Source organism: Amblyomma mixtum, chromosome 8 (genome assembly GCF_055824585.1).
Source record: "Amblyomma mixtum isolate Tamu chromosome 8, ASM5582458v1, whole genome shotgun sequence".
Taxonomy (NCBI): Eukaryota; Metazoa; Arthropoda; class Arachnida; order Ixodida; family Ixodidae; genus Amblyomma; species Amblyomma mixtum.
Genome location: NC_143019.1, coordinates 49,072,153 through 49,085,681, shown reverse-complemented (window position 1 = coordinate 49,085,681; position 13,529 = coordinate 49,072,153). Strand labels below are relative to the sequence as shown.

The 13,529-nt window shown below is 47.6% G+C and overlaps 1 protein-coding gene and 1 long non-coding RNA gene across 4 annotated transcripts in view; one reads left to right on the top strand and one right to left on the bottom strand.

Annotated features, from left to right (window-relative positions):
• The window catches only part of LOC149332347 (potassium channel subfamily K member 1-like), a 160,942-nt gene extending 159,411 nt beyond the window's left edge, over window positions 1–1,531 (bottom strand). The window contains exon 1 of the mRNA XM_089557243.1: window positions 951–1,531. Coding sequence (XP_089413369.1) covers window positions 951–1,125 — 175 coding nt within the window. The 5' untranslated portion in view covers window positions 1,126–1,531. The remainder of the gene's footprint in view (window positions 1–950) is intronic.
• Window positions 1,532–2,094: 563 nt separating this feature from the next.
• The window catches only part of LOC149332346 (uncharacterized), a 29,152-nt gene continuing 17,717 nt past the window's right edge, over window positions 2,095–13,529 (top strand). For 2 of the 3 annotated variants that reach the window (XR_016285149.1, XR_016285150.1), the window contains exons 1-3: window positions 2,095–2,313; window positions 3,797–3,852; window positions 9,177–9,371. This is a non-coding gene — a long non-coding RNA (uncharacterized LOC149332346). Of the gene's footprint in view, window positions 2,314–3,796; window positions 3,853–9,176; window positions 11,129–13,529 lie in introns of those variants that run through there. The other variant, XR_016285148.1, reaches the window with a different exon arrangement.

The window sequence follows — 13,529 nt, the reverse complement described above, 5'->3', positions numbered from 1 at the left end:
AAACTGTGTGGAGAAAACGAAAATTAGCCCCAATGGATTCGGAGCTTACATCTCCGAACTTCGGCATCACTCGATACATGTGCAGCTTCACTGGGGCGCTGATTAACTTCAACCTGTCTCCATGGGCTCATCCGTGAATGCGCTCTGTGAGTCAACATACACCGCTTTTCCCCTTGTGCAACACTTTTTTTTAATTTTTTTACAGCGACATGTCGACTGCAGACGCGTGCAGAGGTTTCCAATTACGCCTGCTTCATTGAAATTGTGATGCTTTGAGAAGTCGTCCTGGTTTTTTGCGACAGGCCGTCATCGCCACAGGCAGACAATCGCAAAAAGAAAAGAAAAATAAAAGAAAAATAAAGAGTATAGCGGACGCCATGGTGGAATGAAGAGTGACGCATGCCTGATGTTAAAAGGTTGAGAGTCCGTTGCGGAAAAGCGATCGCGAGCTCTTGCCGGAAAAAAAAGAAAGCAAGCTTCTATTACGTGTCTGCTGCATCCTTCATTTTTGTTTCAGCGGTCCGTTGTTTCCTTACGCACGAATAAGTAAGACAAAAAGATAGCAAAACCCGTCCACAGCTGCCACCAAGCATTTGGAAAGCTGCTCTGAATCAAACTGCAGTCAACAGGTGCGGCGATACCACCTCGTACTTCCACTCGGCAAGCTGTTCGAGTTCGTTCAATGCCTCACCCCGTCATAAACATCGAACAAAACATCCGCAATTGAATTCGACATCGCTACGAAAGACGCCCATAAAACGACTGGCACGGTGCGACGAGACGTAAACTGACAGCGGTCAAGCCGACCATACGACGTCTGGGTCCAGTTGTTCCTCGCGCTACCGAGCAGTTCAATAACGTAACGGTGAAAGCAGTTAGCATGTTTGCGATGTGCACTGGTCACGTTGCCAGGCAATGCTCAAGAAGGGGTACAAAAGCACTATACTTGCCTTTGACGCACGGGTGCTCCTCGAGAAAGGCGGCGCGCTTGGCTCTCAGTTTGCGGATCACCGAGTTCTCGTGCGGTGCCTCGATGGCTGAGAAGATGGACGCGCCGATGACGATGAACAGAAAGTAGAACGCTATGAGAACGAGCAGCCGTACGTTGCTCCGGGCCAGCCTCATCTCGTGGCCGCGGGCGGGTTTCTCTCGCTCACTTGCACCCTCCCCGGCCGCCCGGGTTCAGCCGACCGTGGTCGAAGGCAGAAAAAGCTCACGCCGCCGCGACGAGGACGCACCGTCGACGGCGACTCCGAAGCGAGCGATCGTTGCTCAGCTGCTGAGGTTCTTCTGTGCGAAGCCGGCGCCGCGCAAGTTCCGAGGGCATTGCGCCTTCAACGTCCCACCACTCGCTCCCCCTTCCCAGACCGTTTGCGTCGCTTTTTTCGCCTGCGCACGTCCCGGGAAAGCGAAGCATGCGCGAACAAAACGAGCGGTCCACACGAAAGCGCGCCCCGCACGAAAACGCTGGTCCGCTCCCGACGTCTGCAGTGTGTGCGGCAGCGTTGGGCTGGCGACGGAGCCGACGCTACGGACGCGCGGGAGTCACGGTAGTCGAGAGAGCAGCGGCGTTGTTGGACGCAGCTGCGTTTTAACCACGTACACTGCGGACGTTAGTCGACCCCTAAATAACGACATGTCCCTCAGCTGTTCTCCGTCAAGCTTTAGCGTTGTTAAAAAGTGAGCTCACTGCAGTCATCTCCGCAGAAGGAGCGAAATTCGAGAAGTTAGCGGTATCCAAAATGGCCGACAGCGGCGCTACTCTCTTAATACAGGGATATTCGTCTGCTCGCGGGTGCAGAAAAGTGAAATAAAAGGGAGTAACGCGGAGAGAATGCGGCGCATTGGGAAGAAGCCGAGCCGAGGCGAATCGATCCAAGCCAAGCCGGCAGACCTCTATGCGTCCGGCGCTTGCTTGCCGCAACGAGTTGGCGGCGAGGCGGCAGTCCGTTGGCCCACGCGCCGACCTGAACATCGAGAGAGCAAACTCCGCAGAACTGCGCATGCGCGCCCAGAGAGTAGGTGGAAAGGAGGACGGTTGGCGGATGTGACGCCAGAGGGTTTTTCGGTTTTCTGTTTTTGCGGCATGTAACTCTCAAACCCAGACGCCTAAAATCATGCCGAGGCCGAGGATGGCGCGCGTTTCAGGGAACGGGCGAACACGTGTATGCTCCAGCGCCTTGTTGCGCTATCTGCGCTTTCGTTTCTCTCTCGTGAATCGGCCCGCTGCTGTTTTGGTAGATGCGAGCTCGGTGAATTTTGCTCTCAGTTCATGGTTTGGGCAGTCCTACCTTCAACCTTTTCCAGACTGAGGTGAGTGCTGTCAAAATAATTCATTCTGCACGCGCGATGTTGTTTCGTACTTGCCCGCCAACTAGATAAAAGTGTTCGTCGTCGCTCTGTCATCGCCTTGTGGCTTGTTGAAAGAGCTGCTGCACGACTGCGCAAGTGTGTGACGGTCTCGATGATTAATGCGGCGTCTTCTGATGTAAATTTCGCGACATCGTGCGGGTGAAGGCGCGCAAGGAGACCGCGGAGTGGCGTCGATGAGGTCGTTTTTTCGCGCTTGAAAGGACTGTTGCATGTTTGCTACTGTGCACCTATCGATAGTCGGTTGCCTCTAACGAAGGTTTGTCTTTATCAAGATTCATCTCCTTCGCTCATGGCCTCTGTACAATTTGGCCGCAGCTATTATTTCTGTTTGTGCCAGCGTAAACGCGCTGGACTGTGGGATTTTACTGCCTTCCTCGCAGCTTCAGCAGATGGGGTACGTGACTTGCGCTATCAAAGCGTCGGGATTCCCGACAGGTAGGTGGCGTTTACCTGTGCTGACCAGTTGTATGTTTTGCTTCCTTTTTCACGCGGTGCTGCAATGCAGGAGATCAGCTTCTTTGTGATACTTCCGAAGAGCGAAAGAAGGGGTTGCTGGCCAGCGGGGAGCCTAAGTTTAAATATGAGCTGGCTCAGTGTGAAAAAAAATACTGGCGTACCTCGGAGTGCCACGAACCTTCTGTACAGCATGAGACTGCAGCAATGCATTCATTGTGCTTATCCGCTCAGGCCCGTCACTGCCAAGTAACTCATGTGTAAGGCGACGGATGCCGCAAGGAATACGTGACTTCATTAGCCTTCAGCTAGCACTAGGTCGATGCCCATGGAAATATTTATCGTTTTACAACCGAAATAACTGCATTGGTATAATTCTTTGCGTTTGTTTAAACATTTGGGATGCTTGTCCCTACCATAGTTTCCCAACACTTGTTCTGTGTGCTCCAATGCATTCGAGGAAGCTATGGGAAAGATTTCCAGAAAAAAATTAATGCATTCATAAGCAACAGGCATTGCGTGCCTTTAACCCGCTGCCAAGGGCACTGAGAGGGTATTCAGACAAACAAAAGATGACGCTGAGCCAGCATGTCTTTTGGAGGAGAGCTAGCGGCCGCTGTGTGGACTTCATGTGGCTGTCAAGGGACAAGGCAGCAGCTGCTGTAGCCACTTTCCAGCGCAGTTCCATGCGAGCAGCATGTGCAGCACTTACTGTATCAGTGAATCCACTACACTGTTTCGTTTATTGTAATTGTTTTGGAAATGCACATCTAGTGCATTTACGAAACAATTAATTCGTGTGTGTATCAACCAGCAGCTACCAATGTCGTTACTTTGTTTTTCTGCTGCAGCAGGAGCCCTCACTTGCTTTACTCAATTCTGGGAGTGAGTTTGTTGAATTCATCTGTGCAAACTGGCCGTGTTTGTAGCATTACTCTGATCTGCAGCGTGCGCCTTTCCTTATTTGCAGATCCTTTCACCAGCTGGATTCTACCTTGACCTCATTATCACAGTGAGCTGAGATTGGTATGGCGTAATGCATACTTCGCTGTTTCCACAGGTTCAGAGCGTGCTCCTGGTTAAGTTTTAAAAAGTTTGAATTTTTGAAAGCATGCCCGCAATGTATTTACTTTTATTGTGGAGTGTGTATTTTGGCACCTCTGCATATTACGGTACACTGTTTGAAAAGTTATTCTGAGCACTTTCGGCTACATGGTTTGCAGAGGGAGAAGTTGGGGAAACACCAATGTGCGTGTGCAGTTCCTTGCCAGGTTCACAATGAATTTAAGATTTAGGCCTGCGCAAATCTGCACTGGATTCATAAGCATATAGTGTGCCATTAAAACAAGCTAGACTCGGACTCCTTTCAATGCGGGGGTTTTGAAAATGGGCTCCTTGGAGTACTTTTGTGGTTCCCGAGATCAGTCTCCTTTCTCTGCCCTCTTCCCTTTGCCCACTTTATTTTGGGGCTGATTAATAGTATGGCTACTGATAGCAGGATATTTCACTGTTCATCCAGTTGTTACAAATAGCATTTGGGTATTTTTGTGCATGTCGGGTAGGAAGGTGTGAAGTCGGGACACAGGGTTCCGCAGAAACTTGAGGACCCTTGTACCACAGGCATGACCCTTGTTCAGTATGAGCACTTTTACAACTGATGGGTGCCTACAGAAGTGACAATCTTTTTTTCTTTTCCTGCGGCCCTGCTCGCGTTTATGACCTGTGTTATCGAGTCAAACACTGGCCCGGATAAGAAAGAAATGTTAATGCGGTATGTGGCTGGACTAAGTAACATGAGATCCTCTATTTATAATGTTCTCATCAAACAAGGGAAAGCGAAAGGGAAAAACAAAAAATCTTGTTTGAGCAAATTTCTGGGCCAAAGTCTCAGTAATGGCACATAACACATTGAAAACATGTAAACAATTAAAAAGAAAATGTTGTATGTCGGCAGAAAAAGCGAATTTGATCTTACCTGAAGTGTAACAGCATGAAGTGACATTCATCACGACATACTGTACAATGACAATGGCGATTGCCTACCGTTGCCACTGCCACTGGTACACCCGTGTGAAGCGAAACTAGGCAGCAGAGCGGCGCATTCAGCAGTGTTGCTTGGTTGTGGCTGCTTCAGTGACCTGGTGTTATCAGACACCTGCACTAGTACACTGCACAGTGGTGCCTAATTACATTTCTGAGGTGCTATAAAATGTAATAAGTGAGAGGTGCAGCCTATACCCCCTTCAATTTTCCACAGCTCCTACCAAACTTTCAGTGAATTGTGTATGCATGTTGGCAGCTTGTTTGCTTAAACCATGCTGAAAACACAAACTCTTCTTGCAAAATATGCATCATTGCTGGGCTTGCCGAAGTGAATTGTGGATGCAGCTACAGAGAACAGTGAAATATTGTGTTTATTAAATGCTGGAATCCATGCCTTTTGATCCAAAGGGGTTCGGGAATGGCGAATGACCCGACAAACAACGCAGGTTCAACAAAAAAGGTGCCTTTACTATGGAAACGTAAAACAAAGCACAACATAAACGCCCTCGCCTGCGCGAGTTCGAAAAATGAAGCGCCTAGGCTAGGCAATGGTAACCCGTTCGAATAGGCATAAAGAAATTGGACATAAGCGCCCGAGCACACACTTATGTATGACGCAATCGGGCAAGCACTCCTGCTGTCAGTAGTCCTTTCCCCACGAAAGAGCCCCTGACCTTCCCTTTTTAAAACCAGGGCTATGGCCGCCTCTGTGCCTGTTCCGCACCTCTGCCTTTCTCGTGCCGCTTGATGCAACGCGGCTATTTTTAGTGCACTCTATACGTAAGAAGGCGAATGCGTCATCGTGCATCCGACAGGGGGCACGCTCCCGACTGCTGGAGCCCATGACTGGCGCACACGCGTGCGCTAGCGCAAGCAGATGTGATAAAAACTAGTCACATTTGTACCCGCAACACCTTTTTCTGTTGGCTACTTTGACGAGCCATTTTTTTCGGGTAATGGGCGATAGATAGATACAGAGAGGGCGGAAAGGCACGAATGTTAACCCACATCCTACAAGTTCTACAAGCGTTTTCGGGCCATTTGCAGGGAGAGTTTGTTTATCAGATGTTCAACATTGACCCGCCTCAGAATCTCCGTCTCCATGCAAGGGATAAAATTAGCTTGAAGGTTGATTTTTTTCAATTGCGCCTGCATGCCAGAGTACTTGCCAGCCATGTTGCTTGCATTGTTGCCAGTTGAAGAGGTGAGATAGGTAGTCCTCACCTTAATTAAAATAGACCTGGCTGGTATCACCACAGACCCAGCAGAGCCTGTTGAAGTCACTGAGCCATCTGTGTAGACATGTATGCAGTGTGTATGGTTAAAATGCAAATGATCCAGTGTCATTTGTTTGAGAGCAGGCAATGATACACCAGACTTCTTAGTAATTCCCGGAATAGAGAGGTGTACCCGAGGTTCATAGACTCCATATGGGTGAGCATGGTCTTGAAGCATGGGTGAACTGCGAAGGAAGATAGGCACAATGAGCTTGGATTACTTTTGCCAATGCAGTATGTGGTCTGAGCATTGGAAGAGCTTCAAGATGACTCGAAACTCGTGTGACGTGACGAATGTGTGTTCTCATGGTTTCAACAGCAATGTATGAAGTAACGGGATGCCCCCCAGCGACAAAAATTGTGCCTGCTGTTGAGGCACATTTAGGTAGTCCAAGGCAGATTTGTAGAGCTCGCGCTTCAACACTATGAAGTGTCTGAATGTTTGTCTTTCTAATATTGCTTAAAATGGGAAAGGTATGCCGCATATATCCCAGGGACAGCGAACGGTATAGTAGAAGCATCGAGTGCACAGATGTGCCCCAGGGCTTTCCCCCGAGGAAGGAGAGAATATGAACAATCGCTGTCAGTCTCTTTCGCATGAGGTAGAGATGGGGACTCCACGAGAGGTTCCTATCGATAATAGTGCCAACAAAGCGGTGACTTCTCTCATAGGGAATGGCCTTGCCATTAATATATATGGGGTAACTTGTCATTTTTTTTTTTCGTGTGAATGCCACGAGGGAACATTTCTCTGTCAAAATATTTAGGCCCTGCTGACGAAGGTATAACGTCAGTATCGTTGCCGCCTTTTGCAGTCTCGCATGAGCTTAGGGATGGGTCACGCTTGATGCCCAAATACAGATATCATCGGCATATATAGAGATCTGAACAGATTGTGGCAATGAGTCAACCAGGCTGATGAGAGCAAGGTTGAAAAGTATTGGGCTCAGCACTCCACCCTGTGGGACTCCGCGTGAATTTAGATGCAAAGAGATTGGTCCGTCTTAAGTCTGGACAAAACACGACCTCTCGACCAAATAGCTGCGTATCCAGCTGAACATGAGGCCTCAAATCTCAGCAGTTTCTAATGCATCCAAAATGGCCTGTGTTACGTTGTTGTAGGCGCCCTTTATGTCCAAGAACAGCGCCACGGTCAATCTTTTCAAATTTTTTTGGTGCTGGATGGATGTTACAGGGTCAGCCATATTGTCGATGTAAGAGCGGTCACGTCAAAACCCAGACATAAATCCAGGGTAGATTTGGTATCGCTCCAGGTACCATTCCGCATGTGTTAACAACATTCTTTCCACGATTCTCCCGACACTGCTGGAGAGTGCAGTTGGGCGGCATGCTGAAATGTCGAGTGGTGATTTTCCCGGTTTAAGGAGTGGAACAAGATGACTGGGCGATGGGCGAAGTTTCCTACAAACCTAGAACCTGAGTGACAGTGGCTCAGCGGCCCTCAGCTCATTGCTGCAAATCATCACCTCATGCAGTTAGCGCTTTACGATAGAGTTGATGAACTTGAGATCAAATAGGACTCCAAGAAAGAACTTGGTGGCGTGTAGTTACACGTTGGCTTCTCAGTTAAAAGCAGAAAAAGTTTATAACAGTAAGCCAAATAGATTTTTCAAATTATACTTTAATTGACAAAGGTCACATCAGAATATTGACATGGATGCCACAGGTAGGCATCCATTGGGTATCCTTTACACGGAATCCCGAGAGAGAGGGAAATGCAAAAGCCACAGGTGTGTTGAGACGACGGGAATGTTGGACTGAACAGCACCATTGCACATCTTGACACAGTGCATCACGACCTCAAACACACAGGTAGCCAGTGCCAGAGATGTACATAATGTGTTACAGGTAATTGATTACCTGTAATTTTGTAATTAGAAGTAATTACAGTGGCCGCAACTGGCGAAGGTTAGGATCAATTGGAGAGACATGGGAGAGGCCTTTGCCCTGCAGTGGGCGTAGTCAGGCTGATGATGATGAACCTTTAGTATGCAAGACACGCAATTTGGCAATGGTTTTGTTAGAAATGGCATAGCATTTTATGGGTAAAGTTTTGTTCAGCAGTTACAGTTGTTTGTAGTACTCCCAATGTTGGAAACAATGAATGGTGAGTGCAGTAGCAATTGCACACTGACAAAACTAAGGAATCAGAAACTGAGCTTGGCAATCAGTGTTAACCTGCCTCTCTGCATTTGAAAGCCAGCACACTCACGTATGTCTTGCTGAAGAGTTTTAGCACACTGACAGACTGACACTGACTGACTGTGACTGACAGATGCAAAACACAGTGGCACTTTAACTGTGGCCACATACAGGGTGATTTTTTTTAACCTTTACAGATTTTTTTTTCTTCAAAAAACTGAGATTTTTGGTGCAGTCTGTTGAGCTACATTAGTACAGTAAGGCGGATATTAGATACCTCATATGGATCAAGAATCAGACGATCAGTTAACCTAGATGAACTATTTAAGTTTTCATTTTAGGGGGCAAAGTTCTACAGCGAAATTGCTGGCCTTCAACATCGAAGGTGAGTCCTGTTTTTAAATTTTCTTAATATGCGATATCATTCGAAATATCGTCAAAAACGTGCATTTGAAAGCTTGTTGAGCTGATTTTCGCACACTAATTATAGAACGCAGTCACTGCACCTGGCATCGCCGAAATCAACTTCTTCTACATCATCAAATGCTCCAATTGCACCTGCTGTTTCTGACACGTAAGGAGTGTGGGGGAAGGCTTGTTATAAATATCCAATGCAGGAATGCAAACTCGGCTAGCTTTCAAATGCATACTTTTGGTGGTCGATATTTTGAACCACACTGGTAATTAATAAAATTAAAAAAATGCAGCTTACCTTCGATGCTGACTGCCATCAATTTTGCAATATAACCTTGCCTTTTGCTATAAAAAATTAGTTGATTTTAGTTAATTCTGTTAATTTTAGTTAAGTCTGTGGAGATGAATCACAGACACAAGTCATTGTTGGGTCTCCACAAATTTATTTGGCAGGACCCACTCAGCCAGGCAGAAACGGGACAGCGTGCCGCCGGCATCCAGTTGAGCAGCCCTGAAATCCAGTCTGCGCGTGCTTGGCAGGTGTGAATGGCGAAAAGCGGATACTCTTGGCGCAAATCGTACGCGACGAGGAATGGCACGGTCGGGTGAGGATGCAGCTGCACAGTTGGCGATGACGTCGGTGTCAAGGTGAGCAGGTTCGAGGCGGTCAACTGAGATTGTGTCCTCTCGGCCGTTGATGAGCTGAAGAAAGTGCTTAGAAGCACACCGGAGCACCTGAACGTACCATCGTATGGTGGCCGCAAGGGTGGGCGTACAGCGTCGTGGCGAACAAAGATGTGAGTGCACTGCTGAAGGTCTGGGAGGGACATGGACACGACGGAATACTGGCACTGATATGGTGGAACGACAGTGCTCATAGCGCTGCGTAGACGGTATGCGTAATCTCAGACGTCAGCAGGCATGGGTGGTGAGGTCTAGAAGAATTCTCTAGGAACACGGAGAGTAGTGCCAAATGTTAGCTCTGCTGCACAGGTAGAAGAGTCACTGCGAAGTGCAGTGCGGGAACCAAGCAGGAGTAGGGGTAGGCACTTGATCCATGGCAAAGGAAAAGCGGATGCCACAACTGAAGCCTTCAACTTCCGGTGAAAATGCTCAATGACACCATTCGAAATTAGGTGGTAAGAGGTCGTCTTGATGTGATTGACGCCGGGGAGCTGAGTTAGGTTGGCAAGTAATGTGGAGTTGCACTGACAGCCACGATCAGTTGTAATGGTGGAAGGGACACCGTAGCTGCTTACCCAGAGTGTGATGAGTGCTGTTCTGATCGACTCCGCGGTTATGTCCAGAAGGGGCATCGCTTCAGGCCATCTCGTGAACCTGTCAGTGCAGGTTAACAGGTAGCGGTGGTTCCCGCAGGGAGGAAGGGGACCGACAATATCAACGTGCAGGTGGCTGAAGCGGGGAGGCGGGAAGGTGCCAAGCGGAGTCGCAGTGTGTCAATGCACTTTGCTTTGCTGACAGCTGAGCCGTGTGCGCGAGCACCAGTGAACGTCGATGTTGATGCAAGGCCAGACATAACGAGCCGTGACAAGGCGCTGTGTTGCGCGGATGCCAGGATGGGCCAAAGAATGGGGGCATCAAAGACAGTTTGTCGGTATGGTGGAGGCACGTAGGGTCGAGGGCGACCTATCGATGTATCACGTCAGGGTCACCAAATTTGTGGAGATGAATCGCAGACACAAGTCGTTGTCGGGTCTCCACAAATATATCTGGCAGGACCCACTCATCCAGGCGGGAATGGGACAGCGCCTCCGGCATCCAGTTGAGCAGCCACGAAATCTAGTCTGCGCGTGCTTGGCAGGTGTGTTGGGACTGTCATCGTCTTCTGTAGCCGAACCGCGATAGCATGCTATAAATTCATAGGAGGCACATAATGTCTGCCTTGCTGTACAATCCAACTCAACAGGCCACATTGATGTATCTCTCATGCTTTTCAAAATAAAATTGTGCAAGAGTTAAAAAAAATCAACTGTATATCACATTTTACTGAGATATCGTCACATGGTTTTGCACTGTTTTTGGTCTTTGAGGAAAGGAAATGTCTCGTATCCTGGTGGGCACCCGAACAGCACTGCAAGGGAAGGGATCAAGGTGAGAGTGGAAGAAGAAAGAGAGAAAGAGGTGCCGTAGTGGAGGGCTCCGGAATAAATTCGATCACCTAGGAATCTTCAACGTGCACTGACATCGCACGTGGGCGTCTGCGTTTCACCTCCCAACAAAGTGCGACTACCACGGCCGGGTTTGAGCCCGGAAACCCCGGCTCAGTAGCCGAGCGCCAAACCACTGAGCCAGATACACCAATAATGGCACAGTTTTGCTCTGCGGAATGTTGCTTCAGCTTGATTTATGCAATTTTCAGTGGTAAATAAAAATTATTCTGATTCCACGGGTATTATATGCTTGGATCTGCCAATATGAGGCAAGGTCATTTTGTTTCCTACTTAACCTAGTAGGGTGTTTTGTTCAGTTAGTCCTTTTAAGTCCGTAGGCAGTCATTGTCCATGCATGCAGCTTATCTCATTAAGCGTTGATGACAGACAACTGATTGTGGGTCCCAATAATGACAGGTTAGGCAAGCCATTGTGCAGATCCGAAGCAGCGTCTGTGTCCCTACCTCAGAAGCACTGGTTGCACAAGCTTTACATGGGTGCCACTTTCGGTGCTGTGTGCATGCCACTGTCCAATTTCAAACAAGGAACTGCTGACAACTGTTCAAGGTTTAGGGACACCAAAATTTTCATAGTGCATTTTTGCATTTCAATGATGTGTAAGACATTAGCAAACATAAATCACCATGTGAAATTCACCTGCGCTCAGTAGTGAACTTATATACAGGTGTCAGGCTTTTTGGTTTTTATTTTCTAAAATTTGGCTGATTTTTTTTGGCGCTTATTTCGGAATTAATTTTTTTCAGCAACATAATATGGTAATCTTGTGTGGTAAAAAGTCGCCTAGAATTTCTTTTAACCTTTTTTCAGCCAGAGGATTTGATTTACTAGTAATCAGCACAAAAATGGCACAAAAAATTTACAGCTGCACTTATAGGAAGAAATGCCATCACCTATAAAAAAGAAATGGAAGGAACTGTAAGTCATAAATACAAGTGCAATTTGACTTGCAAAAGCTAGGTTGTCATGCTGATGTTGGGTTTCTGCACTGAATGGAGAGAGAGGTTGGGTCTGCATGTTGACAGCGACGGAACTGCTGCTTAACCATCGAGGTAGCCGGAATATCATACTTTTTCGTGGCACTTGTGTATGGCTTCGCATGAGTGTCCCTACATACAGTGGAGGAGCCCACTCAACTAAGCAACTGCACTAAGTGGGTGATGGCAGTTAACAACATGCAGCAGTTTATTTGCAACCTGTCTACAAATCAACCAAGGCGGTTGCTATCATGCAAATTTAACAATCAGGAATGTTGGGCCAGAGCTCCCTTCTCACACAACTCCATCAGCCTGACCAACCTAACTAGTGCAGAGCGCAGTGGCTCCTCTCTCTTGGACTGACGTCAGCACCCTGTCTTGGCCCTGCCTGCTCTCTCCGTCACTCCACCAAAAGCAGGGTCGAGTCTCCCCTTTTGGCACCAGAAAGCCACCTTACCTGTAGCACGCTGATGCCCACGAGCACCTTGTGCATTCCACGAAGCCATTTAAGTACAGTTACAGCACAGACCACACACTCGAAACGATAGCAGCAACTGAATGGGAGCCACCATGCAGCTAGGTCTGAGCGCACGACTCTGCCCGCGCTCACTTCTTCACTGTTAGTCTCTGGAACATGTGCTCCTCATCACGCGGTGTGGTGCTGAAGTGCCACATTTCATGTCCCTTTCCAAACCTGAGGAGTCTGTGTGTTGACTGCGCCTTGTAGGAAGGAAGACCTTCCAAGGCCTTGACTTTTCGTAGACTGCCGTTCCTGCAGTTTACAGCGTTTGTTTTCAAACAAGCCCACTCATATGGCACAAGGTAGGAGAAGGGAGAGAGGGCCTCACAATAAGCCCCAAGGAAATAGCTGAAGAAAACATTGAGCTAGTGGATTCGGGTGTTGGCTGTTTTATGACCCTCTGCACTATAGCCCATCAATTTGACTGCTTGAAGCCTCCCAGTTTGCAGAGGTGTGCAGACTAGCAGAGTAATACTACAGAGTAGAACGCATGACTGCGCTACTTAATCTTAATTTTCTTCTTTGCCCTAGTGCGTGTAACGTGTCTATTAAAGAATACTGACTATCCTTTTTCACTTATAACCAAATATTGAAAACTGAATTCGGTGTACTTTATTTTTGCCTAACCTTATTATTGGATTAAGTCTTCGATGCAGTTTTGGTTTCAGCAGTTGAAAAGATGGTTGTGGCATCACAAGTAAGCATCCGATCATGCGAGGCATACACAGTCTGAACTATAATAGCTGTTTGTTCACGTGCTGCCTTTCTGGCTTCTGGAGCAGTTTAGTGCCAGTGTTTCAATGCATTCAAGCTACAGAGCAGTGGTTATACTGTCGCTTCTGTATGCCTTACATGACCTTGTACTTGCTAGTGATATGGCAACTGAAACTACAATGGAAAAAAAAAATTAAATTACAAATTATTTATTGAGTACTGATGAACTCCACGCGATGATCAATGTTTACTAGTGTTTCGTACTTTATTCCAGGGCAAAAGCACACGCTGAAAAATTTGGTGCCTCTACTCCTTTATCTCATGTCACCGCACTAGTCGGTGACCAATCTGGCGTACACTGTGTAGCATTCTCCTTGTCCCTCATCTTTCATGAGTAGCAGAAAAA